Below are 22848 nucleotides of genomic sequence, written 5' to 3' on the forward strand. Positions count from 1 at the left end.
GCTCCAGCGTAGGACTGGGAGTTTCCGGGCCTGGGACAATTCGGCACACTTGGACACCTCCTAGATGCCCAGACGTCCAATCCCTTCCCGTTAGTGGTGAGCTGGGAAGAGGTGAACCCATCTACCTGTAGGGATCGCAGGGAGTCTGGCATCCTCAGTTTCGAGAAGCCTAGGAGGTCCTACGGACCCCAGATCCACACAAACAGCACCCTTCTCCAGGAGGCCCAAAGGATGAGCACTCTGGTCGTCCCAGCTCTTCCCCCACCCCAACGCCGGAGAGAGACACACGAACGCGGCGGCCCTGGCTGGAAGATTTTGAGTTTTATAGCAAACCGTATTGTACAGACCTGGGGCCCAGGGGCCCAGCCCGGCTGGGACCCCCTCCACTTGCCCCCGCCAGGCTGCCTCCTCCCCCTCCCCCAAGCGGCCCCATCCTCAAGCCTTTCGCGATACCCAGAACCCCCTCCCCTCCGGCCTTTGGTCCGCCCAGTCCCTCCCCCCACCCTCGCACCTCCCTGTTACCTGAGGTATGTGGATAGATTCCCCCCTCCCCTACATGGTACATCCCGGCTCCCCCGGGAGGCCTGGGCGGAGGGGCGGGACCTGGCCCCAACTCCTCCCCCGGCTCCCCAAGCCCCGCCCCCGCCCCTGGAGGGGTGGGGGAGGGCCAAGAGTCTGTTATTAAGTTCCCATGGCAACTAAGAGGGGCCATTTCCAGCCTTAGCACTGGCTTCGGGAGGTGTCCATTGGCTGCTATTTCCATGGCAACCAGAGTGGCAGTTCCCTGGGCAAATGGGATACAAGTTTCCATGACGATGAAAGAGTGGGAAGAGCCACGCTGGAGGAGTCCCATCTTCCCCAGTCATTGGGCTGGCACCCCACCCCCACCCCCACCTCAGGTCAGGAGGGGTGGAGCTGCTCAATACAGTAAAGCAAGAGAGAGCCTGGGGGGTGGTGCAGTCCAAGCTGGGTGCCCACCAGTCCAGTCTCAGTCCAAGCCGATCAGTCCCCTCACTCCGGCTCCCCCAGGTCCGAGGTTCCCCCGGTTCAAGTAACACTTCAGTACAGATGAATGTTCAAGTATTGTGCGGGGAGGCGGGTAGGGGGCTGGGGTACCCCTCACCACTCCCCTGGGCCACGCTGAACAGCGGGTAGGCCCGCGGCCCCCACTCCTCGCAATAGCTGCCATTGTCAGTGACGTTCAAGGAGTCAAGGTTGGGGGGGGAAAGAACTGAAATCTGGGGAGGGAGTAAGGAGAGGGGTGTGACCCCCCCCAGGGGGTACTACTGCCCCCACGCCTGCTCTTTGCCCCCACCCCTCACTCAGCCCTGCCTTTCCCCTGGTTCCCCAAGTCCCCCCCATCTCTGATACGTGGATCCCCAATTGCTCCTCTGGTTTCCCTTTTTGGCCCCACCCCCACCCCCCAACTCCAAATATCTGGTCTTTGTTCCCTGAACCCTTGGTGATCTGCTTTCTGCCCCCCCTCCCCCAGCCCGTCCTCCACCTCCCCCAGCCCCCTGGCTCCCAGTATCCTGTGTGCAGATACCCTTTCCCCATTTCCCTCCCTCAAACTTGCACCTTACCCCCCTCCCACCATCCCTTTGGCTCAGCACCCCCCCATACCTCTGACCCACTCCCCCCAGGGGATGGACAATGAAGCAGGTGGAAGGGAGAGGGGATGGGAAGGAGAGACCCCCAGAGATATCAGTGCAGGGGGTAGAGAGGGGGAGGGAGGCTGGCTCGAGTCCCTGGGCAGGAATCCCAAGTCATGAGGTGGGTAACCTGGCCTCCTGGCAGGGATAAAATGAAGGCCCGAGGTCCAGGCTCCTGATGAGTCCTGGGGGAGGGTGGGGGGCACCCAACTAGCTGTCCTTGAGAAGCAGCTTCTCCTCTGGGCAGCGGAAGGGGCCAGGGGGCCCAGCGGCTGCCAGCCGGGCACAAGCTTCAGGGGAGAGCTGGCGGCAGGAGCGCAGGTCTAGGCGGCGTAGGCGCGGGCAGCGGCGGAACAGCGGGAGGCAGTGGTCCGTGAGGCGGTGGCAACCTGGGGAGGCAGTGGCAGCGGAGACCACGAAGGTTAGTTGGGGGGCGGGGTACTGGCCACAGGGACCAGCACACTAGCGGGACGGACAGACAGGATGCTTACCGGCAAGATTGAGGTGCACCAAGGTCTCGCGGAGCGGGGAAGTGGGGGCTGTGAGGAGGTGGACGCTGGGGTCCCCGACGTGGGCGCAGTGGCTCAGGTCCAGGGCACTCAGCTGGGGCGCATGGCGCAGCAGGAGCCGCAGGGAGGCATCGGTCAGCTCCAGGCCTGCCAGGCGCAGCTCTGCTACCCCCTGCAGCCGCCCACGGCTCTCCGTTTGCCCTGGGCAGGCAGTGAAGAGGTCAGCACCCCTGGCTACTCCTGTGCCCACCCCCAGGCATCCAGACCAGCTGTGTCCACACTCCTATGCCTCACCACCCCCTAAACCTGCTTCTACAACAGCAGAGCCTCCACCTGCGTTCTCTACATGGCTTACTCTTCTCCCAAACACCTGCACAACCTGACCTCATCTCATCTGTCCACTGCTCACATCACCTCCTCTATGAGGCCCTCCATGATTACTCCATGTGATATGGTAACATTCCACATGCTCCTACCCCTTCCCTGCCATTATTGTTTCCCCTTTTCTCACCACGGGACCTATTTTTTTTCTCTCTCTCTCCTCCCACTAGAATGTAAGTTCCACAAAGGCAAGAATTTTTGTCTTGTTTTTGCTCTACCCCCAGCAATTGGGACATCGGTGCTCAGTATTATTCACTCATCTGACAAATGCCATCTCTAATAGAACTGCCACCTCAGGGTCCCCTCCTTCCACTGGTAACATCACCAGCTGGATCCCTTTCTCTCCATTCCCCAGACACCCCTCTGGGACACCACCACTCTTGCCTAGACTCCTGCCCCAGCCTCCCCACCCAGTCAAGTCTCTCCTCTCCTTCCTGGCATTCAAAGAGAGCTGTGCTCAAAAACAAATGGGACATAGGGCATCTGGGTGGCTCAGTCGGTTAAGCATCTGCCTTTGGCTCTGGTCATGATCCCAGGGTCCTGGGATCGAGTCCTATGTCCAGCTCCCGGCTCATCAGGGAGCATGCTTCTCCCTCTCCTCCTCACTGTGCTCTCTCTATCTCTTCTCTCTCAAATAAATAAATAAAATCTTAAAAAAAAAAAAAAAGTGGGGCACCATCCCTCCTCTACTAGAAACTCTTGAGAGCCCCTCTTTGGTTAGAACATTCCAGTTCCTATAAGGGCTCATCCCTGTCTCTGTTCCCAACTCCCCTCCCATACTCCCAAACACCTGGGCCAAATTCCACAGGTAACCCTGCTCTGAGACTCTGCCCATGGACACCTATGTTCAATCCTATGTGGGGCTGGTGTCCTTGGCTTTTAGCTCTGAGGTTAGAGACCACTTCTTCCCACATCTGCGGGGAAGAACTCACGTCCCTCATTTCTACACCCAAAGCATGTGGCATGTAGCCTGCTTTTCTTTTAGTGTATCTACCACAATCTGCATTTGGGGTTTTGGGAAGAGCAGGGAGGGGTAGAGGGAGAGACAGAATCTTAAGCAGGATCCACTAAGCAGGGAGCCCAAATGGGTGGCTCCATCTCTTGACCCTGAGATCATGACCAAGTGGAAATCCAGGAGTCAGACGCTTAACCAACTGAGCCACACAGGTGCCCCTATTTTTTTTTTTTTTTTAAACTAAGTGCCTAAGGTACACCAGCCACCATGAATTAAGCACTCAGTGTGGGCTGGGTACCAGCCAAGGGGACCAAGTGGCAGCCTGTTCCTAGGCCAGGGGCTCTTCTGCGCCCCCTGGAGGACTGCCTAAAACTGTTGCTGGACCTACCCAGAGGTTAGGGAACCTAAGGGAGGCCTCAGAGTTTATTTTTCAGAAAGGTTCTCCAGTAATGGAGATGCTGCTCGTCTGGATCATGCTGTAAGAACCACAGCTGCGTGATTATCACTCCTGCTTACAGATGAGAACTTTGCGGCTCAAATCATTAAAACAATCTGTCGGAGGTCGCATGACTGAACGGAGGACGCCAGACCAAACACACCACTGCACAATCTGCCCCTCAGGCACCAGGCACCAGCCCAGCCGGTAGATAAACCGGATCAGATATCACCAACTCAGGAAACTAGTCTACACAAATGTGTTACGGAATCTGTAAAGCACTGACATTTTTCTTACATTAATACCGAATGCTACAAAAAGCCATTCCATAAAGGAATTTAGCTAGACCTTTGAAAAATCGTAAGATCTGGCACCACTGGGCTAGCTGGGCACCTGGAAAGGGCTAGCTGGATACTGGGTTGCAAGATGTTACTCCCTCCAATCACCGAGCCCATCCCTTCTGTCACCTGTCAGGCCATCTCTGTGGGCACCTGACTTGGCAAACTGAATTCCACCTCGTTTTTTCCTTTGAGGAGCTGAGAGCCTGGGAAGGATACATCCACAGATGCCCTTAATCTTGGAGCACAGTTAAAAGCCATCAGAGGGAAGCAGAGGACAGACAGGTCACTTCTGGCTTCTGCATCCGCAAGGATTTCACTGAGGTGGCAGGATTTAAGCTGGGCTTTCAAGGATCTGAACGTGACAAGTGGGGCGAGAGCAGGCCAGGCAGAGAACAGCAGGGACAAAAACAAGGAAACAGCAGAACTTAAGTTTTGCTGGAGGAATGCTGCACAGAGCCGGGCAGCCAAGATAAGAAAGATGGGTTTAGAGTCCCAACACTAGAGAAGATCCTAAGGGCCTGGGAGGCTCATCTCTGCAAGCTCCTGAGGTAGTTCAGGCAGGAAGAACTGGAGTCAGTGTGCCTGCCAACTGGCACTTTCTCACCTCGGGGAATCCACGGTTCCCAGTGCTCACCCCCATCCCCACCCGAATCTTCCTGGCTCAGGCCGACTCCGGTAAGAGCGGGCAACGGGGGAGTTCTAGCTCTGCCTGTGTGACTCGCAGCAGTCAGTCAACCCCTCTGAGCCTCTGGTGCCTTGTCCAGAAGAATCCTAGATGCTTCCCTACCTCCTTCCAAGGCTGCTGTGAAGGGGGTGGGGGGGGTGGGAAGAAGGGAACTGAAAAGTGAGCTATGAAAGCAAAGCTCTAGGATGAGTACAGCCCTTGCCCTCCCAGAGCTTAGAACTCGGGGAGAAGAAATGGGTTTTCATCAAATCACTTCACCACCACACAGTCATAGCTGGGGGGGAACTACTCCCAAAGCTCTAAAGGAACCCTGATCTCAGGGAGGGGGGGAGGGATCATGGAGGGCTTCTAGGAGGAAGTGGCATTTATGCTGAGGCCTGAAGAATGATTAGGTGTTAATTAGACAAAGGGGGATACAGCATTCTGGACAAAGAGGACTAAGCAAAGGCCTGAGGGCTGGAGAGAATCTTGGCAAGGAGGCTGAAGAGGCTGAAATGTGGGGATGGCATAGGTCAGTGGAAGCCAGAACATGCCAGGCCTCAGCGACAATGTAGTACTCTTTATCCAAAGAGCACTGGGGGATTATGAGGAAGAGTTTAGCGCACAGGGGTGACATGGACAGGTTTGCCCTTCTGGATGGTTCCTCTGGCATCAGTGTGGAGACCAGACTACTGGGGGCCAGAGAAGCTGTTGTGAGCATCCCATCTCCTGGCTAGACAAGAAAGCCCCAGGCCTCAGTCCTCCTAACCCACACCTCCGATGGGACCCGCCTCTGCTCCCAGCATCTCCCCTCTCCCAGTACAGGCCACCGATCCTACCGAAGTGCTTATTTCTGCCTCACTCCCTGGGACAACCCTGTCCCCTTCAGGACTCAGTTCAAACAGCCGGCCTCAAGGAGGGATTCTCTCACTGCTCCCCACACCCAACCACGGCCTCAATCATATCACCCTTTAACCTTCTGATTCTCTCTCTCCTGCATCACTGGGGTTCTATCAGGGTAGGGACTGGGACTGTTTGAGGTTTCCAAGGCCTGACACGGGGCCAAGGCCGGAGTATATGTTCAATCGTAAAAGCCGTCTTTACCTGACAGGGCACCTGGGCTGGACCCAGGGTGAAGAGGTAGCTGGTGTGACTTGGGAGATGATACCACCAGCCCCATGCAACCTTCCAAGCCAGCCATCTCCCTGTTTCTGCTCCACTCCCTCAGGAAAACCCTTGTCCTTTTACTGTAGGGCAAGAGGGCACAGAGGCCAATTCTATGACTCACTTGTATGTGTACTGATCCACGTATGAATTTTAAAAGAATGTTATATTAACTGCCACCATTTAAAACCAAGGATATTTCACAGGAAAATCCAGTGTCTGGCTCCTCTTGACGAATGGAAGGGACTGGCCACCCTGGGCCTGCATTCTTTCATGGCCATTGCCGCTGCTCCCTTTGGAGGAGGCTCTCCAGGAGCGCCATCGCACCCAGTGACTTCACTCCCATCTGCCATCGGCCATGCCCCTGGCTTCTTCCAGAATTCTTATGTCATCCTCCTGTCCTATACCATGTTCCAGCACATACTTATCTCCCCTCTGGAAGGCAGCGCCTACCTCCCCTTTATCCCTGTTCCCTCACGGCTCCTATCACAGGGCCCAATGCACAGCAGGTAAGTAAAGGAATGAACGGTAGCCAAGCAAGGCCTCCTCACCAAACTCATGTGTTCTGCCCTTTCTTCAAATCTCTAACATCCAGCATGAGTCAGAAGAGACCCTGGAGGCCTCATACCTCCCCCCATCCCCCCTTGGCCAATCCATTCTACGAATGAGCCAACAGACGCCACACCTGGTTTGGTGTCTGGTGGAGGCAAGAGCAGCTCGCGGAGCTGGGAGTCTTTAACATCCTCAATCCAGCGGAGATCCAGGAGCCGCAGGGCCGGCAGTGGGGCTGAGCCCAGGGCAGAGACAGAGAGCCAGGAGCAGCCGGAGAGCACCAGCTCCTGCAGGCCTGGACAGGGAAGGTTGGGAAGTCGGCACTCCATCCCAGGACCGTCTCCCTCTTCACCCTGTCCTACCTTGCCATCCCGCCCTACCTTGCAGACGGTTCAGAAGCCACATGAGCTGTTTCTTGGAGACACCTGTCCAGCTGAGGTCCAGCGCTCGGGGCTGGCGACGAACCACACCACTGAGCATGGGTGGGGTCAGTGACTTTCTCCGGCTCAGGTCCATTCGAGGCCACAGACGCTTGTCATAGCACCTATCAGCCACAAGAGGGAGACAGAGCCCTCAGCTCTTAGGGAGCCTATGAAACTCCCTCCTTCAGGGCTTCCTCCACCACAACTCTGTCCTGGCCCACCACGACTGCAGGGGTGGCAGGAAGTACCCAGCCTCAGGCCAAGAGCACCAGGTCTGGGGCTCAGTTTCATAACTAAGCGAATGCGAGACCCCAGGCAGGTCCATTCCTCTCCCTGAGCCTCTGAGGCTCCACTTGTAAAATGAAGGTAAGGATCCAGACTCAGCCTGCCCCACAGGGCTACGGTGAGAGCAAATGAGGTCACAGCAGTTTGTAGCCCTTACAGCTTATAAAGCAGCCTGCCCAAAACACAAACACCCCACACACTGTATTTGATGTAACACCAAAGGGATCCCTCAGCAGCTTCCACCACCCCCACCTTGGGCTTCTGGAGTTCTCCCTGGCTAAGTCATGGTAACTCGTGGGAACTTCTCATCTCCTCTATTCATCTCTGCCTTTGAGCCACATCTGCCCCATCCTGATGGCCAGCTGCCCAAGGCTCAACTTACAGCCCCCTTACCTCCTGTCTCCGGTTACTGTATCCCTCCAACTAGAAAGGAGGCCCTCCAGGGCTGGATGGCTTTTCCCCGTTGGTAGCGCCAGGACCTAACCCCATGCCAGGGGTCATCTGTTGCACCAATGAATGGTGCGAAGCTGGTGTGGAGTCCCTGATGCTTCCACTGAGCGCTCCCCCACAACCTACAGCTTCTCATTTATCCACTCAGTGTTTATGGAAGGCATGGTAGCACCCAGGAATCAAAGTTCCAAAGACAACTAAGGCCTACACAAAGTGAAATAGCTTTCCTGATTTACAGCCCTGAGGGGTCCAACATGCAGTGAACCAGAGCAGGGTTTCCCGAGCTTATTTTTACCAAGGAACCCTTCCCCACCTCTCCCAAGGTCATCTGTGAACACTCTGTGGTACACTAAGGTTCCTTGAGACTTGGTCTGAAAACTCTCCTTCCAGTTCTGAAAAGCATGTCAGGAAATTCCCACTGGGCTAGATGGACTGTGTCAGAAGCAGCAGGGGTGGGGAAGCCCAGGAAGTTGTGTCTTACCGCCCGTTACCCCCCACCCCCATTCTGAAGGCTTTCCCTTCAAGAAGCCCTGGGCTGCAGCAGGGGTTACCAACTCCCGGCCCGTAGTCAGTTGCTCTCCCCTTCTTTCAGAACATGAATTTATCATTCAGTCGATCCCCTCCTTGCACTTAAAACCAGTATTTCTTCACATAAAAATGTTAACCTTAGAAATCTGTACAATAAAAACTAACCGGGTCTATTAAATCCTGGGCAGGTGCTGCTGTGGCTTTAGGCTACCATCTGAAGACTATTTTTGTTCAACAGGGAGGTAAGTATTAGAGAACTGTTAAAGATACAATAGCACCCAATGGAGAGACTTCCTTTTCAAAACTAACAGAAAGATTAAGCCATGGTTTTGTGCCACTTGAGACTGCCAGGCATTCTCCCGTTTGACATTTTAGGGGATTACTGGGGGGCACAGACACTAAGGCTTCAATCCCAACAACTCCACTTCTCCACTTGTAAAGCACTCTGACTATTAAACAGAAAAGGAAAACACCCTGCCTACCCGCAACCCAGCTTCTGCCCCTTGTCTCTAGCCACTTGGTGAAATCCTGCCCACTCCAACCCAGTCTGGAGTCTCAGCTCCACTGCCACGGTCACCCCGAAGCCCTTCTGGATCTTCCATGGCTAGAGAGGGAGCGCTTTCCCCCCGGGGGCACACACAGGCCCATAACATACTTCACAACAGGCACACAGAACCACCTGCCAGCCGAGACAGACAACGCTGCCTGGTGCCCACATATATGGGCCCCTGTCGTGCTTCTGCCCAAAATGCCAAACAACCCAGAGCTTTCAACACTCAGTCCCAGTGTCTCCTCTCCCAGGAAGTCTCCTGTGACTTTTCTTGGCTTGAAATAATTGGTCCCTTTGCCCCTGAATGACCAGGACCCTGGGTTTAAACCTCAAAGGGGCAGCCCGTGATCACTCAGGGCCCGACAGATCCTAAGTGACCACCTCCACTGGGCTGTCAGGAAATGGGGGAAACACAGCCCATCCACAGTAACTGAAGCAGCAAGGGATATAGTGAAGAGTCAACGAAAGGGCTGGACAGGGAGCCTCCCAGGGAGACAATAAGGGGAGGGCAGAGAGTGTATGCTCCAGATGGGAAAGAGCCAGCAACAGGCCTAGGGCACAGAGAGAACACGGGAGCATTCTGAGAAACTCAAGCAGCAGGAACAAAGGGTAAGGAACATTTGGTGCAACTTATTTTAAGATTTTATTTATTTGGGCGCCTGGGTGGCTCAGTGGATTAAGCCGCTGCCTTCGGCTCAGGTCATGATCTCAGGGTCCTGGGATCGAGCCCCGCATCAGGCTCTCTGCTCCACGGGGAGCCTGCTTCCTCCTCTCTCTCTGCCTGCCTCTCTGCCTACTTGTGATCTCTCTCTCTGTCAAATAAATAAATAAAATCTTAAAAAAAAAAAAAAGATTTTATTTATTTATTTGAGGCGGGGGAGCACAAGTAGGGGTGGGCAGAGGCAGAGGGAGGAGCACACTCCCTGCTGAGCAGGGAGCCCCAACATGGGGCTTGATCCCAGGACCCTGGGAATCATGACCTGAGCCCAAGGCAGACGCTCAACCAACTGAGCCACCCAGGTGCCCCAGCAAGGAACCTTTGGAGGAAGGTGGGGATGACCACGGGATTAAGATCTAGTGTTGAGGTGCCTGGGTGGCTCAGTGGGTTAGGCCTCTGCCTTCAGTTCAGGTCATGATCTCAGGTTCCTGGGATTGAGCCCCACATCGGGCTCTCTGCTTGGCGGGGAGACTGCTTCCCTCTCTCTCTCTCTGCCTGCCTCCCTGCCAACTTGTGATCTCTCTCTCTGTCAAATAAATAAATGAAATCTTTGAAAAAAAAAAAAATCTAGTGTTTTTCAAGGGTTTTCTATGGGCCAGGAAGTAGTCTGTGCCTCAGGCAGTTAACCTCACAACAGCCCTAGGAGGTAAATACTGTTATTACAACCTCCTTTTTAGAGTTACGGAAAATGAGGCCCAGAGAGGCTCAGACACTTGTTCGAGGTCCCACAGCTACTAAGTGGCGGCGGAGCCACACTTTAACCCAAGCTGCTCTGGACTGAGCCTGAGCTGGGTCTGAGGGCCGGGGGGAAGACTGCAGAAGGGGCCCGGGGTGGGCACGCTGTGGCAAGAGAGGTCGCAATGCCAGGCGGGACTGTCATTTAGTGCAGTCGCTGAGGTACTATATGTGTTTAAATGTCCAGCAGGGCTGTGGGAATTCAGTGTGAGGGCAGCAGGGAACCATGGATGGGTCCTTTCTAAGCTGTGGAATGACACAAAGGTGAGGGGCAGGAAGAACTGTTAGGAGGCACCGCCTACCCTCACTCAGGGGCCTTAGGGCGTGATGTCCGAGTTCCCTAACCCAGTTCACTTTTCCCTAGACTCCAGCCACGCCGACTGAGTCAGCCCCCTATTAAGCCCACCTCCTGAACCTGAAGTTCTGATCCTAAACCTTGCAGGGGTGCCTTGGGGATGCAGATGCACCCGCCCAGCTGATGTCTGCCAGGAGCTCGCAGCCTTCTGGACTCCAGCCCAAGCTGGTTCTTTACTCTCAGCTCTCTGTCCTCCCTGATGCCACCGCTGTCCTCATACCCGCCCATCTCCACGCCTTCCAAGCCCCAACTGGCCTTGACTTTGGGGTACCGTCCCTTCCTTGCCACCCTCTCTTCCTGTCTTCCAAACTTCCAACCCTCTTTTCTGAGCCTCAAGAACTCTGCCATGCTTCCTCTGCCTACCTCCTCCCCTCACTCTTGGTACATTCACTTTGCCTCCCAGTTCCAAGAGGAGATAAAAGCCACCAGACAGGAAAGCCTGCAACTTCCTGCTCTCCCACCTACAAATTTCTCTCTGCCTCCACCCTCACTGGCTCTTTCCACACACCATCCTGATTTCCTCACTTCCGTCCATCCATCCATCCATCCAACCAGTATTGTCTTACAACCTCCTGTATGCCAGGCACCATCTTAGAAACTAGGGACATAGCAAAGAACAGATCAAGTCCCTGCCTTGGAGCAGATGTCCTCAACCCCACGTGACATGGCTTTGGTCCCCTACTCCCACGTAGCACAGCCAAGGACACCAGGGCCTCGTGTAACAAATCCAACTGCCACCTCTGGTCCTTGGTCTCCCACAATCTCTCGCCAACATCCCACACTTTATCATTCACTCTTTCCTCAATCTCTCTCCTGCGGGACACTTCTGCCATCTCCTTCATGTCTCTGGCTGCTCTTTCTCTAGCTCATAGACACTGACATTCTGTCTTCTGCCCTCTTTCTGGAAGCTGCTACCTAGGGGGAAAACTTCCAAACTTGGATCTTTCCAGCATCAGATCTGCACATCCACCTGCTGTCCTGCTAGCTACTGACTAGCCCCCAAGCCTTTCGGACCAAACGTGTCCAATCTGAGCGCTTCCCTTTCCCAGAACCTGCTTGTCCTCTGGTACTCCCAAGCTTGGGGAATGGCACTGCTGCCCACCCAGGCTCGTGGGCCGGACACTCAGCCAAAGAGTCATCGCGCTGGTGCTCTCGTGCTCTCTCTAGCAGCCATTTAGTCACTCAACACAAACTGCTCTTCTTTTAAGAAATTCTCAGCCCAAGTCCCTCCTCTCTATCCATCCTGTCCCTACTTCTGTGCCTATAGCTGACGAGCCTCCCGATGGGTCCCACTGTACCTGCTCTACCCTACACTCAACCTTATCAAAACCCACCATTTTACTGAGTGTTTAGCACCTTCCAGGTACTGTGCTAAGTGCTTTGTAAGAACCATTTTATTTACTCCCCACAGGGTAGGAGTATGAAGCCTAGACTACAGGTGAGAAAACAGGCCTTGAAAGGGAAAGCTGTCCGCCCACTGCTGGCCACTCAGGCAGGACAGGAGGCACAGAGGATGACACCCATGGGTGCCAGACTCCAGGGCCCAAGCTGGAAATCTCTGTGCCGTCTCCGGTCCACTGCTTCGTCCACTTCCAGTCACAAGCCTCTCCCTGAGGTTCGAGAAACTAAGTCCTCTTCAGTCCTGGATCCCACCTGCCAAGCACAGAGCAGGCCTTGGAGAGGCCTCGGCAAACATATCGCCAGTCACTACACATGCGGGGTGGCTGTCCCGGGCAGTTGTTCTCTTAGCTTCTATGCTGCAGGCGGACTGGCAGCTGGTCGAGGCCCAAAGTCTGAGGATGTAAAGTCTGTGCTTTCAGTCAGTGTTTGCAACTGAGGGAATGATACTGGGGACAGCTAGGGCACTAAGTAGTTTCTACTTTCTGGGTACTGTCCTCGGTTCTCTGTGTACGTTAGCTCACAAAGATGCTATGAAGTAAACACTTCGCTTCTCCGGGCTTAACAGGTGAAGAAGAAACTGAGGCACACAGAAGTTAAGAAATTAGCCCAGCGGCCGTCAGCTTTTCAGGGGAAGAGTAAGAGTCAACCACAGGCAGTCTGCCTCCAGAGCCGCTTGCACCGTTACTTCAGGTGTCCCTCTTTCTCCCCCACGGCTGCGATTACAAGGAACACATTAGCCCCCAATTTGCAAAGTCCCGCCAGGGTGCCTCCTCCACAGTAAGGGCCTGGGAAACAGCCTGAATGTACTCATTTAATGAAATACTTCTTGGGCGCCTCCACTGCCCTTGTCCCACGCTGGGAACACTCAGATAAAACAGACACAGTATCCACCGCGCTCTAACAAGCGCTGTGAACACGAGTATGAAGAAACGAGTGAGGGCTCGCCGGTGTGTGTAGGGCCTCCGTGTGCTCTGTGAGGGGAAGAGCATGCTGTGGTAGTCTCATGGGACCGGGCGAGGATTTTGTCGGGGGCAGGATCGAAGAGGAAGACCAGGGGCTTGGGAGGATGACTGACGTTTCTGAACAAACCAGGTGCAGAAGCAGTGGGGAGATGGGGGGACGATAGGCAGAGGGAGTGGGGAGCGGCTCTGGGGCACAAAGAAGGAGCAAGAGGAGTCAGGAGCCTAAAATGTGGCTGCCCCTGAGAGGGCAGGGCCATCTCAGTTACGTGTAAATGGAACCTCCAGTGAAACTGTCCTCAGCAAAAGGACTGTGCAAAGCAAATCGGGTGATGTACGACAGCACCGAGCACTACGCTTGCCCCAGGAAAACTCATAAATGACAATTCTTAGGAGGAAATATTCTGGAGCCATGGGGCGTGGGTTCAAATTCCTGGTTCCACTACCTCCTCTCCACAAGCTTGACCTCAGCTTCTGTGAAAGGGAATAGGACCTATCCTCACAAAGTTGTTCTGAGAGTTAAATGAGCTCGAGCAATGCAAAGGAGCTTGCGCGCAGCAGATGGGGAAGCATCAGACTAGAACGCATACACCACACGAGAGTAGGAGCGAAGTAAGATCAGGACCCAGAGAGGTCATGACCTGCCGCTGCAGGTCCTACAGCAAGTGAGAACCCAGGCCCTTCCAGGCCACTCACCAGCGGCTCCAAGTCCTGCAGACTCGCATGCAAACGCATAGCTCTCGGGGCCCGAGGTGCTGGAAGACACGAAGCCAGGCGGCGCGGGGCAGGGGGTGGTCGGATCCAGCGGCCAAAGGCAGCGTGTCGGGCTCAGGGCTTCGAGGTGGAGGCCGTACCACGTGCCTCTCCAGCTGTGGGGGCCGGGGCGGCGGGGCGGGGCCCAGGGGCCAGCTGAGGAGGGGCCCCCCACTGCCAGGGCGCACAGCCCGCCGCCCCCCACGGTTCTCCTTCTCGCCCGAACTGCCCCGGGCTGGCCGCCGCCCATTCCGGGCCTCGCCAGGGGCCTCATCCTCACTCAGCGATGTGCCCGAAGAGTCCGAGTCGGAATCCGAGTCCGAGGAGGACGAGGAGGTGTCGGGCACCCGCTCCAGCAGCTGGCACATACGCTTGAAACGCTCGAGCTTCTCCCTCTGCGGTGATGGGGACGGCACGGCCGGGCCCTCGGCAGAGGCCAAAGGCGGCTTTGGTTTCTGCAAGGAGATGGGGGGAGGCTGTTCTAGGGTCTGACGCGCACTGTTCCACCCCCCTGCCCGGAGGAGTGAGCAGGGGAGGAGCAGCCCAAGAGGCAGTCCTGAGTTCCAGCCCTGACTCTGCCCCTGAACGGTGTGAGGCCTCAGCCATGTCGCGTCCCTCATCTGTCATGTGAAGGTACTGATTCAAAGAATTAGAAACCTTCTGGGTTTCGATAGCTTAAGAGTTTTCAAAGGCTGTGAAATATGGAGAACGGTTAGAGATGTCATTTTGAGCTTCAGCTCTGCTATCAACTCTCTGTGTGACCTTGGGAAGCCTCGGCCTCGTCATCCATAACACGGAATGCTGGACTAGATAATTCTGAGTGTCTGACAGTCAGCGATATGAGTGACAAGAGCACCTCATGCTCATGGACTCACATCCTCACAGCGCTCCAATGGAGTGGTAATCTGGGCCACTTTTCTTACACTCGAAAACAGGCTCAGAGAGACGAAGTGACTTGCCCAAGGTTACAAACTGACAAATGGCAGAAGCAGGATTTGAACACAATCAGGCAGACCCTTGCATTCATGTGTCAGTGCAAAGGGCATCTGACTTCTAGCTTTGCTGTGTGATCTTGGGCAAGTCTTTTAACCTCTCTGGGCCTTATCTTCCTCACATCTAAGTACATTTCACAGTTCACAAATCTCATTTACTTTCATTAGATGTAAACAGTTCTGTGGGATGGGTGGATAAGGTAGGTAGTATTCTCTCCTTCACAGGTGAGGAACCGAGACTCAGAGCAGCTGACAAGTTGCCAAGACCACACAGGGTATCAGTGGGCAGGGATTTGAACTCAGTTCTTTTCCCTTTAAGGTTTGGAAAGATGACGCAGATGGGTCAGATGACACCCCAAGGGTTCCTGGAAAGTCCTGTGGCCTGGCCCCAACCCACCTCTTCCCCCTCCACTCTTCCTAGGGGTCCAGATGCCCATTGTGGCCAAATGGGGCAGGGGCAGGACAAGGTGAGCAGGAAGGGACAGATCTCCTTCTCTAGGGTGGAGGGTGGGGCAAGGAAAGGTGGGAGGGGGAGGGAGGAGGTCCCCGGCACACCTCCCAGTTCTCGGGAGGGAGCCCAGGGTGGCAGGACGAGAAAGCCTGGCTTGGATTCAGAACCCTGGGGGGCAGAAGGCCAGGGCCGCCTGGGTCCGATCCTCGGAGGAGGCAGGCGTCTCCACCCACCTTCTTCAGGTGCCTCTCTCGGCCTCCTTTCACCTACCAGAGCAAGAAGGAAATATGGGGAAAGGGCGAGACCCCATTAGTCCCTCACTGTACACAAAACTAAGATTCGTGTTCATTTCTTAAGACTACAAATCCCAGAAGCCCCCATCTCAGGAAGAACTCTGAGCATGCTCACCTTCCCAACCAGTGTCTTGGCTCACTGAGCATGCTCTCCTCTTCTCTTTCTTCCCCCTCAGGCCCTTCCCAGCCCCTCCTTCCACCTCTGTAGCAGCTAATTTGAGCATGCTCTCTCCCTCCTACTTGAAGCACCCAGGGCTCCCAAAGCTTCCCTGCCCAGTGCAAGCTGCCCCTCACCTGCACCTCTCCTCCCCACCGAACATGCTCCACCCTCCCCAAATTTCCTGAACTACATCCCCCAACAACCCCTTAGGGAACCCAGCGCGCAGCCTCCCAGGCCTACCCTCCCAAAAAAGGAACTAGACTACCAATCCCAGAATCCCTTGGGCTGGACCTAATGAGCATGCTCCCTGGCTCACCTTTTTCCTTGGGGTGGGGGGCTCATTCCCTGCCTCCCTCTCCTTTCTTTTGGGGGGCCCAGGCACGTCCTCTGGGGGGGGCCCAGCAGGTAAGGGGCCCTTGCGCCTGGGTGGGGGTGGTGGAAGCGGCGGCTCCTCCGTCAGCTTCCATCCACTCCCCAGGCTGGCGCCCTCCTCGCCGTTGTCAGCCCTGCGGCGGCCTGGTCCCTCACCTGAATCCTGGGGAGATGGAAGCTAGGGTTGAGGTTCTCTCCAGCTCCCCAACCCACTGTCTGTGCAGAACCCAGCACCCAGCCCAGCCCCTACCCCTACCTTGCTGGTCCGGCCTTCCTGGGTGCATCGAGGGCACTCCCAGCAGTTAGGGATCTCCGCATTGATGACACCCTCAGCCTTCCCCATCTGTAGGCAGAGGGTAGGGAGTGGATGTAGCGTGCCAGGAAACCCAGAGGCAGCGCTCCCCAGGGCCATCACCTTCAGACTCCAGGGCCCCCAGGGCCATCACCTTCAGGCAGCCAGGGTGGACGATCTCATTGCAGATTGTACACTCCATGAGGCTCAAACCAAATTTTTCTTCCTCTCCCTCTACTGTGTCCTCCTTCCCAGCCTCCCCACACAAGAGGCACACAGCTGTGTGTGGGAGCACGGGCTGTTGGGGAAGAGGGAGTATTAGGAACCCAGAAAGCAAGTGACAGGGGGAAGACCCTTCCCTCTGGGGAGCCTGGCCAGCTGCTGGATGAGGTTCCAAAGGTTCTTCTTTCTTGGAACCTTGAGGTTCCAAGGTTTGGAAAGATCCAAATCTTGAATTTGTTCCCTTTTGACAGTATGACCTTGAGCAAGTGATTTAACATCCTCACGTCTCATGTCTCCATCCGTAAAATGGGGCTAGACATTCTTCCTTTGCAGGACCTTTGGAAGAATGAGATCACTCAGGGAAGCACTGGATACATAGTTGTTACCACGGTTGCAAATGTTGCAGCTGGAGTCAGGGTCTGTGTGTGTGACCCTGAAACTCTTGCTGGCTTTGGGGAAAGGACAGAAACCATAGCAAATAGGACCATACTGTTGAAAGAGAAAGCAGCGGGGGGCTGTGGCTGCAGCTTGGGATGATTCGGAGTTTGCACAATGGGCAGCCCAAGTGTTGCTCTGGACCCTACAATCAATCAGGTTTTGGCAAGAACGCAAAGGCAGCTGGCTGGTCCTGAGAGGGACCAGCCCTCAGAAAACTTGACTTTGGGTGGGGGGCAGGGTAATACGGAGTCATCTGAGGGATGCTGAAGGTTGGGAGACAGGCCCAAGGAAAAAGGAGGTAGGGAAAGGAGGAAGAGGAAAAGCAAGGCAATGGCTGGGGGACAAAGAAAGGGGCGGGGGCTCTAGGGCAAAGAGGCAGCAGAGGGGCTGGAGGGAAAAGGAGGTGGTGGTCCTCCAGAAGGAGACGGATGGAAAAGGCTGCCTGAGAAGGGCCACATCCTGGAGCTCTGGGGAGCTCAATGGAAGAAACTCATGTTCTCTGATACCTACTGTGTGCTGGGCTGGCACACTCACATCCCTGCTACTGCTTCATCTTTACGACTCAGCAAAGGAAATGTTTCACTGAAAAGGTACTTCGAGGTTCAAAGTGTTTGTTCAAGGTCACACAAAGGGTAAGCCTAGCCTCAAATCCGAGACCACTCTGGCAGGTGAGGAAGAAGCCAGAGAAGGCTAAGACCTATTCAGTTGGGCCAGCTCTGGAAGTGGGCCCCTGGGCACATATTCCTCTAGGGAGGGGTACAAGAGGGGCTGAGGTCTCTCTGGGTCTGTGCCTTTGAAGCCGGGAAAAACATGAAGGTAAGCAGATTAGATTAGATTCTTCTGGGCGCTAACATTGCCCCCTGCTTGGAACTGGAGACAAAAACGGGCCTGCTGGACATCCGAACAAAACAGCGTATGACTGTGTGAACGAACAGGAACTCTACAGCGAGTGCTAGGAAGCAGCCAGCCCAGGAAGGCACCTGGGCCAGCAGGGGAAGGGCACCCATGGTCCCCAGGGGTATCGGGGGCACCAGGGACAGAACTCACGGCAGTGCACTGCCGGAGCAGGCACGACTGCTTCATGCGCCCGGGCCCCCCGAACTTCTTCATGTCTCGGCAGAAGTGGCAGTCCCCGCACTCAGTTCGCACACAGGCCCGGCAGCGGCGGCAGCGGGTTCGGCGTCGGCGCGCTCCGGCCCCCGGCCCCCGGCTGCTCGACGACATTGGGGGCGTCAGCAACGCCGAGGGCTGTGGGTGAATGGGACACAGGGTCAGGTGGGCCCACGGAGGCCCTGGCCTAGGACACTTGCGGCAGCTCCCCCCATTCCTAGGCAGCTGGAGCTTGCTCTCCTACCCCTATCCCGGGGTGTGGGAGACAAGGAACAAGGAGATTGTCCCTCCTGGGGTGGGGGTCGAGGGGCACCACTCCCTCTACTCAAGGCCTCTCTCCAAAGAGCTCACCTGGCTCCTTTGGGAGCCTGAGAACTGGCTTCCTGACCTCACTCCTCTTTCCTCTAACACTTCCTCAGCACCCCCTTGGCTACCCAGGGGAGGAGGAAGGGACTTCGGCCTCGGCTCTGACACCTCCACACCAAAGCTCCTTGGAAAGCCAGGGTTCCTTGTTTGTGGAGTTACTCAGAGAGACCCCAACTCTTCCCCCGGTATCCAAATGTACTACACCCCAAGCATTCCCCAACCTAAAATCCCCCACACTTACCTCCAAGATACCCACAAATTCCTGGGTAGAAGCTCTAGACCTTTCTTCCTCCCTCTTTCTCTCTCACACACAGCTGCCACCCAATCTCTCTTCCCCCAAAACCTATACATTGTCAACAGATCCAATAGGATGCTTGCCCTCCCCCATCCTCAAGGCTCTGAGACACCCTCCTCCCCATGCTGCCTCAGAGGCCCTCCTCAGCCCAACATCTCAACTGTTCTGCTCCCCCAACAAAGCTCCCTCTGCCCCAAGACACCCTTCTCTTGGATCTCTCAGGTCAGTCTAGGCAATCTCTCAGATTCCCTGGGATTCTAGAATCCACCCTGACATCTCCACAGAACTCAGGATGGGCTCAATCCTACATGTCTTCTCCCCCACCCCCAAGCTTCCCAGGCTACTTTCCATCCCTAATTGTCTAGAATCCCTTGGGTTCCCCTTCCCTTGGAAACCAGATCCTCCAAGATCCCATACAGACTCAGCAGGCCTGGAGGGGTCTCTTCGTGGCTAGAGTCTTACCCTAGCTTCCCTCTTTCCAGGGACTTCCAGACCCATCCATGGGGGGAAGGGGCCCTCCAGCGCTCCAGGAGAGGGGCCTGGAGGGCGGCGACTGCAGGCGGGGATGGGGGTCTGCAAGGGGAAGCAGGGTCTAGGAAGGAAGGCCAGTTCCCCAGGGTTGAGAGGTAACAGGAAGGAGGGCTGGGCATGAGGAGTTTGGAGCAAAGAGAGGGCGAGGCTGGGGGCGGGGAAGGTAGAGAGAGGCCGGGCTGAGGATGAATGGGAGTGGGAGCTGCCCAGGTCTGGGGGTGAGGAGGAGCCGCATGAACCCACCTCACACGTGTCCCGGGAGCCATCTCTCCCTTCTCGGCAGCTCCCGGCGGGTCGGCGGCCATCGGCGGCGGGGGGGCCGGGCGGCGCGGGGCGCGGAACGCTCAGAACGCCGGGGTCCACGGCCCCCCGAGGGCGCTCGGCCCCTCCCTCCGGCGGAGGCCGGGACGGCGGCGAGTGGAGATGGGGGGCGCCGGGGGCGAGGCCCTCCCACGGGCTGCGGCGCGGCCCTTCCAGGGGGAGGTCCTGCTCTGGGGGGCTCAGTCCCTCAGCCCCCCCAGGCCAACGGGGGCTCCTCGGGCGCAGGGTGCTCAGCTTCTGCCCGGGCCCCACTCAGTCCGGGGTCCGAGTCACAGCTCCCCTCCCCCCACCCCGCCTCTCCCCAGCGCCCCCGGCCCTTTAACTGGCCCCTTCCCGGCCCCCACTGCCCAGGGGTCCAGGGCCAGGCCTGGGCCCCCCACCGTTTCCGGGGTTCAAGCCCCGCCCACCGCCGGTTCCCGGGGAGGGGGGGGTCCCTGTAACCTGCCCCCCTCCCCTGGGCCCGCCCCTAGACTGCGGCCCCCTGCCCTAGGGCCACCGGGCGAGTGGAGGGGGGTGAAGGAAGCTGCTCCGGCCCCGCCCCCCCAGCCTGCGCGCGCCCCCGCCCTCTCCCCCCTCCCCCCAGCGCGCGACCCTCCAGAGATAGGGATTTAAATAAAATTTGAATAAATCCCCTTCCTCAAGGCGGAGGATGGAAGGAAAGGATGGAAGGGGGCAGGGAAAGGGGGAGGGGGCAATTGGGGTGCCTCAGCCCCCCTGGTCCCCCAGCCCCGCGCTGCTTCGGCCCGGGGCCCTGGCCGCCTCTCTCATCCCTCCTGAGCTCCTTCCTCCTTCCTCCTCTCTTCCCCCACCCCTCCCTCCTCCTTCCCTCCTCCTCCTCCTCTTTACTCCCTCCTTCTCCCAGAGGAACCCCGCCCCCTGCCCCCTCCTTTCCCCACCACCTCCACTTTCCAGGACGAACACGCGCAGAGCACGACGGAAATCGTAGTCCTGCGGACGCCTGTGATACCGTGGGAACAATGGGATGCTGGGGCCAGCGGGGACTACAAACAAGATGGCGGAGGGCGTGCCTAGCCAGGAGCCGAGGATGCCGGGAGTTATAGTCCGGTTGCCCCGAGGCTCCCCGTTGCAGAGGATAGAGAAGGAGCGGGAACGATGACTACAAACAAGATGGCCTTCTCCCCCGACCCAACCTCTTTCCCAGGCACTCACACGCCCTCCTGTCCACAACCCTCCGCGTGTGTGGTACCTGACGGGAGTCGCAGTCCATCTGCTGCCTTCCCGCTGCCATTTCTACTCGTCAGGAACAATGGAAAGGTGAAAAGGAACGAGGACTACAAGCAAGATGGCGGAAGAGGGGTGTACACCTGACTAGTAGTCGGTCTTATGAGGTGCGATGGGAATAGTAGTCTTCTGGCCTTCTAGTGTGCCTTAAGAATGGCGGAACCACGAGAATAAGGAGACTACCATAAAGATGGCAGGCTACCTGGCCTCTCCCCGTCGCCTCATTCTACCACCTTGGGCACCTCGCCCGCCTGTAACATCAAATCCCCCTCCCGGTGGCGCAGAGCCTGACGGAAGTTGCAGTCTTCTCAGGTCCGCTCTATTATCTTCGGTGGAGACAATGGAAGGGAAAAGGGGCGGGGACAACCAGCAAAGATGGCGGCCGAAGGGAAGGGGAGACGGCGGCTTGGGATTTGTAGTCCATGCACTAGGGTTGTTCTCTTGTAAGAACGCGGGAAAGGACTACAATGATGATGGCGGACCATCACTTGCTCTCTGCGGCAATGCCTGCTGGGGGACGTAGTCCCTTCCTAAGCTCTGCAGAGAAAGGACGTGGGCTGTTGAAATGTGCATCACGGCGGACACGCCAAATTGCTAGCCTACCGAAAGCGAGGGTGTCTTTCCTCCTCTCCCCACCGCCTCTTTCCGAAAGACCTGCCGGGAATTGTAGTCCCACGCCTTCGACTCGGTAGGGGAGGGGGAGAATTTCTGTCACCAGTGGGGCTCAATGCGGGTGAGGGAGAAAGACGTGCGGGAGATCTAAGGAATATATAATGTCCGCCCCCGCGTGTGGCAAGGACTCTTAAGGGTCCTTGAGGGTAAGGCTCTTAAAGGAAAACAGCAGTAAACAGTATTGTCGCGACAAGGGAGGCGTGGTTCTCGCCGAAAGTACCATCACGCTGTTGTCCCTCGGAAAGCCTGGGCGCCTCACACCCAATGCTTATTCCCCCAAACCTCAAGGAATCAGTATCGGTATCCTCCCGGTGGTGAGGACTCCAGGGAAGAGGCTCTGAAGTCATACAAAATCCCCGCCCCTCCTTGGGAAGTCACTAAACCTCAGTTTTCTCATCTGAAAAATGGGGATAATGATACCTACCACCAAGAAGAGTTAGGTGTGTTAGGACGATGTTCACGAAAGTGCCCAGCTCAGGGCCTGACACGGGGCACGTGTTGGTAGTTCCTTTTTCGAGGTCCCTTCCTGCCCAGCTCTTCTGGGATCCCAGGAATCCATCGTGCCGGAAGGGATTAGCTCCTGTGAGAAGAAAACTGTGGCCGGCAGTCTGCCCCCATCTTGAGCCTCACCCCCTCCTCCACCCACACCCCCCGCCCCCTCATCTGAGTCCTCCAGCGTCCACTACCGAGCACTGCTCCCAGGGGGCGCCCATTCTCCATTTGACTGAGGTCCTGCAAACTGGCCAGATTCCTCAGCCTTTAAGTTGTAGGTTGTGCTTACTGCCAGCCTCATCGCCAACCAACCTTGGAGGTATCCTTCTAGACATCTCCGCTGCCAAAGCAAATGCGACTGCTTCCCACCTTTGTGCCTTTCTCACCTGCCTTCTTGATCTTCCTCCTCTGCCTGGAAAACTACTCACTTCTGACCCCAAGGCAGCCCTCCTGCTCTCCTCTCCTGTGTTTGAGAGAAGAGGGTTAGAGGGCCCTGCGGAAGACTTGGTGGGTGTGGTTTTTCTGCCCGGGAAGTTAACGCCGGCCAGTGTAGGGTGGTCTTAAGTTTGGAGGGGCTGGCTTGAGGCTGAACTGAGGCTCCTTCCATCTCCCACCTTGTCAGGAAGTCCTTGGCTCTCAGATGATTGTCTGCTCTGTATCCTCGCTGCTTTAGCGTTGGCTTGCGTGATTGTTCAGGACTTTCTCCACGGCTTTTCCCACTGCCTGTTAGGTCCTTCCCCTTCTCCCATCCCACTTCTCTACTCTTCATCCTTCTGGTTTCTGTTTAAA

At 56.4% G+C, this 22848-nt stretch overlaps 1 protein-coding gene across 9 annotated transcripts; it reads right to left on the reverse strand.

The window, feature by feature from the left end:
* Positions 1 to 301: 301 nt before the first annotated feature.
* FBXL19 (F-box and leucine rich repeat protein 19) lies at positions 302 to 22127 on the reverse strand. 9 transcript variants are annotated; one of them, XM_045993127.1, is made up of 12 exons: positions 19576 to 20848; positions 19264 to 19374; positions 18078 to 18278; positions 16525 to 16668; positions 16335 to 16421; positions 16023 to 16256; positions 15358 to 15519; positions 13754 to 14265; positions 7035 to 7198; positions 6788 to 6949; positions 2144 to 2362; positions 302 to 2041 (listed from the first exon to the last, which is right to left on the reverse strand). In XM_045993127.1, the coding sequence occupies exons 2-12, from the start codon at positions 19297 to 19299 to the stop codon at positions 1863 to 1865; spliced, it is 2100 nt and encodes a 699-aa protein (XP_045849083.1). In that variant the 5' UTR covers positions 19300 to 19374; positions 19576 to 20848; the 3' UTR covers positions 302 to 1862. The 9 variants fall into 9 exon arrangements, with proteins under 9 accessions (XP_045849083.1, XP_045849085.1, XP_045849088.1 ...); XM_045993129.1 differs by having other exon boundaries at positions 16023 to 16241; positions 19576 to 20847; XM_045993132.1 differs by lacking the exons at positions 19264 to 19374; positions 19576 to 20848 and adding an exon at positions 21992 to 22127.
* Between the last annotated feature and the right edge of the window lie 721 nt (positions 22128 to 22848).

The sequence above is a fragment of the Meles meles genome, chromosome 21 (assembly GCF_922984935.1).
Source record: "Meles meles chromosome 21, mMelMel3.1 paternal haplotype, whole genome shotgun sequence".
Taxonomy (NCBI): Eukaryota; Metazoa; Chordata; class Mammalia; order Carnivora; family Mustelidae; genus Meles; species Meles meles.

What these genes read in the sequence shown, in the direction of transcription:
- FBXL19 (XM_045993126.1), bottom strand. Translation starts at nt 20,902, where the DNA reads ATGGCAGCGGGAAGGCAGCAGATGGACTGCGACTCCCGTCAG. An exon ending in AGGAAGGCCGGACCAGCAAG is followed by an intron (nt 16,257 to 16,334) that starts GTAGGGGTAGGG and finishes CCTCAACCCTAG; the next exon opens with CTTCCATCTCCCCAGGATTC. An exon ending in GGTGCACCTCAATCTTGCCG is followed by an intron (nt 2,042 to 2,143) that starts GTAAGCATCCTG and finishes CTGCCTCCCCAG; the next exon opens with GTTGCCACCGCCTCACGGAC.